The following is a 5,465-nucleotide window of genomic DNA, read 5'->3' as shown; positions in this document are numbered from 1 at the left end:
TAAAGCATTTTTTGAATGGGAAAAAAGAAAATATTAGTGAAAAAATTAGACATCCATAAAAAACATAAAGCTCTTCTTTGTCAAGTTCAACAAACTGAAAAAAATTGCAAACTGGTTTAAATTTTAAAATGAAGGAAGCAAAAATTGTGGTAAATAAGGCCAAACATGAAAAAATATAACATAAAAACACATAGTTTTCACGCCTACTAGAACGGTAACCACCAAAATCTGCAAATTGAAAAGCCTTAGTTATTAATAAAATGAGTGTGGAGAAAAATACAACCGTAGATTTTTTAGACTTTAAATCAATTGAATCAACAAATGTTCTGTCTACAACAAAAATACCGGAAAATAAATAAACTGCCAAAACTATAAAAAGGCCATAAAGAATATCTAAAGAATCTTCCAAAAGATTGGGAATAAATTTGGTCGGAGATATTTTTGTGGAAGCTTTAAACGTTGAAAGTGAATATCCAAGAACGTAACAACTTAAAAGATCACTTACAAGTGACATTGAATCAGATGGAAATAACCCGTATAGAAGTAAAGAGACCATCTGGAATCCTGAAAGTATTTGTGAGTAAAAAATGTACTTAAATTGTGCGTTGGACATACTTAATGCAGATCTACCTTCTTTATAACATCAAGGACAGATGAAAGATTTCGTGAATTAAAAGATGCAGCTAAACTTGCTTCATTCAGAGCTAAGGAAACCCCTACATCGGCGGTACATAATGCCCCTGTATCATTAGCACCGTCACCACAAAATAATGTGACAAACCCCGCTTTTGAGTATTCTTCAACAAGATCTTTTTTATTATCAGGGTTAAATCTAGCAAAAACTACACCTTTTTCAATAATTAATTTTTCATAACAAGTACCTTTAAAAAAAAGAAATTCTTTTCCTTCACAAGCTATAACAAAATCGTGATGTGTTTCATTATCTGACTCTGTATGTAGTACAAGCTTAAATTTGTCAAAAATGTAGTCTTCATCAGCAGTAGAATACCATTCGACATCATAGCACGATTTACACCCCTCTTCTAAAACTGGGAAAAGAACTGGCATTGATATATCAATCATTCCACATTCTTTTGCTACACTAATAGCCGTTAGAATGCTATCCCCCGTACACATTTTAGGGGCCAAGTTAGCTTCACGAAGTTCTTTAATTACATCAAATGTTTCTTCTTTCAGCTTATTTGCTAATATTAAAAATCCTAAAAATTCAAGATCTGCTTCGTCTTGTAACCTTGAAAATGGCTCTTTAATCTCACGCCAGGCCACAGCAAGAACGCGATAACCTTCAAGGCCATAATCTCTTACCTTCTCAGAATAACACGCAGGTTTAGATTTCAGTATTTTTTCAACGGAATCAGGGGCACCTTTACAAAATAAGAACGTTTTTCCCATGTGATCTTTTACAATAACACTTATTCTTTTAAGATACATGTCAAAATCATGTATTTTGAGAACTTCTAAAGTATCTTCTGGGCATTCCTCGTTATTTGTTGGATTATTAGAATCTGCATTAAAAAATAATGTACAATCGACATCTAAGCTGCTGTACCCATTTTCAGGTGTACGGGGTACATCAAGAACGCTATTATCATCTTTATCAGCATATTCTTTGCAAATCGCTTTATAATCTCTTTTTACTTCCATTTCAATGTATCTTTTATTATCCTTATTAATAATCTTTGATTGTGAAAATAAAAACATTTTCATATCAAGGACATCTCCAGAATATTGGTCATCGAGTTCAATTACATAATGGCATGTACTGAGTGCCATACGTGCATTAATAGGTAAATCATCTATTTGTTCATATGAATTCTCAATAGTATCAAAACACAATATGTCCACACCTAACTCTGTCAATGTCCCAGTTTTATCAAAAATAGTAAGATCTACTTCACCCGCAGTGTTAATACGAGAAACTTCTGTGTTGGTAATCTTTTTATTAAGCAAAGACCTTCTAGCATGTTGAATTCCAAGCTGAAGACATGTGTATAATGCTGGACTAAAAAATGTTAAAGCCAAATCCCATGAAAATTCTAAATTTACAGCCAAGGGTAATTCTGTTGTAAAAAAATAACCAAAGAATACGACCAGTAAGATTAAAGATCCAATAATCAAATATTTTATTACTGCAGCACTCTGTCTAACAAATTCATTGGTCACCGGTTTTCTAATCGATAAATTTGTTAATAAAGTGCTTCTCTTAGTCCTTCTACCGTTTTAATAACAACGCCTATAGCAGAATCATCTACTTTCTCATTTGTTGGAAATTGATTAATTTTCGTACAACTTTGAGATCTTGTCAAACTTTTCACTTTAACCAATTTTTCTAATTTTGGATTGATTAAGGAAACTGGGGTTGATGATGTTTTAACTACTTTCGTCCCAGAGTATACAATTGATCCTGGTCCCTTGCAAATAGGAACTGACTCCCCCGTTAAAAAACTTTCATCAGTAATTACATTCCCTCTTAATATCTCTACGTCACATGTAAATTTTTCAGTATGCTCAATGTAAATCAAGTCACCGGGTAAAATATCAAATTCAGAAATACTTTGAAATCTGCCTTCTCTTACGACCCGTACGTTTGAAACGACTATACTTTGCTTAAGTGCATTATTCTTTCTTAAATCGTCTCTTATATTTACAATTAGCATTACAATATAAATAGATCCTACAATAAAGGCATATCTATAATATTTAATTTTAATCCAAATTATAAAAGAAACCACTTCCCATATAAAAAATGGCTCAATGATGTTGTCTAAAAGAATTTCAAGGGTGCTAGGAACAATTAACCCAGTTTTATTTAACCCGTAAATTATTCTCTTTTCAAAGCATTCTGTTTTCTCCTGATTACGACTCACAGAAATGGAATTTTCATAAATTTCTTCAAATGGTTTTTTTTCAAGTTTATAATTGGGAAGTATGAATTTTTCTAATTTGAAATCGTAAATAAATCTACCATACGGGGAGTTTAAAACACGGACTACTGAATTCTTTGTGTATCTTTGAAGAGTTCTAGTCGGTTGAACTTTTTCAAAGCAAATTTCTATAATACTTCTATTTCCGTATTGATCTCTTAAAACAACGCAGTTAGCTTGATCTAACCCGCAAGATGTTGTTTTTAACCAAATTTCTATGTTAGGAAATAGACGACATACCATATAGAGTATTCCAAAGGAAATCAAGTTGATTATGGCATTATGTATGTTTGAAATACGCTTTCTTCCTTCAAATAAAATTGAGTTTTCTGCACGATTCTCCATTGGGTTCTTTTGAAAAAAATTTAATAGGAGAAAAAAAGTAAAAAGGATGATTTAATTTGACAAATAGAAATAAAATAAAATTAAAAAGGAGTATTGGCATGAAAAGGGCAATTATTTCATTGATTACAACTTTATAAATGCCTAATGGTCAAATTCATGTCAAAACAATCAATAAAACGCCCCTATTTTTATGAGAGGTTTAAAAAATCTTTAATATTATTGAAAGAAATGATCCCAACATTAGAAATAAAACTATGTGATATATTGGAAAAGGAGTACAAAGGGGGTTTTAATAAATAATATTTCAATTTATAAAATAATTTAAGCATGCGATATGTAACATAAACTAAAGGTATTTGCTAAGAAAAAGAGAATTTTGCATCATATTTTATAAGTGTAGGAAAAATGAAAAGCGGGTCCCACAGCAGACAGGGCAATTGCTTAGATTTAGACAATTATTCTATCATATTGTATATGTGCAGAAAAAATGAAGAGTGGGTCCCACAGCAGACAGGGCAATTGCTTAAAGAATTTAGACAATTATTCTATCATATTGTATATGAGCAGAAAAAATGAAAAGTGGGTCTCACAGCAGACAGCAAAGATATAAGAATATTTTTTAATTTTTTAGCCGAAAAAAAAATCTTTTAAATATCTAAAACAAGAATTTATTAATTTTTTTGAAAACTCTGTTATTTCTGAGCGGTATAATTTGAGAACTTTTGTTTAATCCTCTATTAATATAATCCCTAAATACCCTTAGTTACTAAATACTTAAATGATGAAAAGAGGTTACTGTTATCCTCTATTAATATAATCCCTAAATACCCTTAGTTACTAAATACTTTAATAATGAAGATGTTAAGCCATTTTCGATGGCACAAGACAAAAACAATTACAAAGAACCTTTAAATATTAGTGTGCTTTTACTCACAAATATTTTTAATATCAAAAACTTTTATTGGCGATTAATTTACAAAATTTTGTGCTGTGTAATGTATTTTAAGTAAGAGTTTGATGTAAATATGGGTTTTATTAGAGTATATCTGTTATAATCAACCAATATTAATACCCCTAATATGCCAATAAATATTTCAAGTAGTTACAATAATATATATTTCAAACTTTTTATTAACTACTTCGACTCTTTAACAAGATTCCAAACTGTGCTAAACAGCTTATAGATTCTTATTTGGCTTGCAAAGTACTTAGACCCCCTATCGACCATTTTATTTTAAAAATCCCAGACAAAAGACAAAATGTTTTCGTGATAATAACGAGATATAAAGAATGTGCATTTTATTTCACTTTTCGTTTTAACTAAATTTTTATTTTAAGGGCTGAAATATTATGATATCTAAGTATTAGCTTTATGGTTTTTTCTAACTCTTCTATCTGTCAGATTTTTTTAATTAACATGTTAAAATTAATTTTTGAATAAGAAATGTTATGAGGAAAATATTCATTTATTGAAGGAAGGTTTCAAAAAAAGGGTTTCTAATTAATCAAAGTTTTAATAAAATTTAGTAATTGTTTATAGAGAATTCTTTCCAGTAACAACACTATATTCTTAATAAAAGATTTAGTAACAATTTAATTATTTCTGTTTTAAACAAAACCCCATCTTCAGGTATAATTTTCTTTTAACGTTATATAATTAACATTTAATCTCTATTTTGCATTTTTAGGGTATCATAATGCTTGATACACATATAATTTATCATAACTTTTCGCTAACATTAATAATTAACATTTAATCTCTATTTTGCATTTTTAGGGTATCTCATGCTTGATACACATATAATTTATCATAACTTTTCGCTAACATTAATAATTCTTTACATGTTTTTTTAGTATTTTTAAGTTTACTAAATAAAAAATTATTCAAATTTGCAAAAATAAATAAAAAATTGATATAAAAATATTTTAGCCTTTGAGTTTTAATAAATCGTTTAATATTCGTTTGGGAATTCACCAAGTTATTTTATAGTAAAGATTGTAAATAAAGTAAGAGTTTAAGGTAAACATGGGTATTTATTTAAGTATAATATATATGTCCAACTAATAATTAAGCAACAGAGTTATTCAATAGCTTTATAGTTGTAGCTTTTTTCTTTTTTGCATTTTTTTTAATTTTCTTAAATATTACTGTTGTGTTATCCTCTATTAATATAA

General features: G+C 28.9%; 1 protein-coding gene across 1 annotated transcript; it reads right to left on the bottom strand.

Annotated features, from left to right (window-relative positions):
• Positions 1-842: 842 nt before the first annotated feature.
• Positions 843-1,665, bottom strand: LOC143922080 (uncharacterized). The gene is made up of 2 exons (XM_077445349.1): positions 964-1,665; positions 843-848 (listed from the first exon to the last, which is right to left on the bottom strand). The coding sequence occupies exons 1-2, from the start codon at positions 1,663-1,665 to the stop codon at positions 843-845; spliced, it is 708 nt and encodes a 235-aa protein (XP_077301475.1).
• Positions 1,666-5,465: the final 3,800 nt, after the last annotated feature.

This window comes from Arctopsyche grandis, unplaced genomic scaffold (genome assembly GCF_051622035.1).
Source record: "Arctopsyche grandis isolate Sample6627 unplaced genomic scaffold, ASM5162203v2 HiC_scaffold_334, whole genome shotgun sequence".
Lineage (NCBI taxonomy): Eukaryota > Metazoa > Arthropoda > Insecta > Trichoptera > Hydropsychidae > Arctopsyche > Arctopsyche grandis.
The sequence above is the reverse complement of the archived record's forward strand: the minus strand, read 5'-3'. Positions and strand labels throughout refer to the sequence as shown.

What these genes read in the sequence shown, in the direction of transcription:
- LOC143922080 (XM_077445349.1), bottom strand. Translation starts at nt 1,665, where the DNA reads ATGGAAGTAAAAAGAGATTATAAAGCGATTTGCAAAGAATATGCTGAT.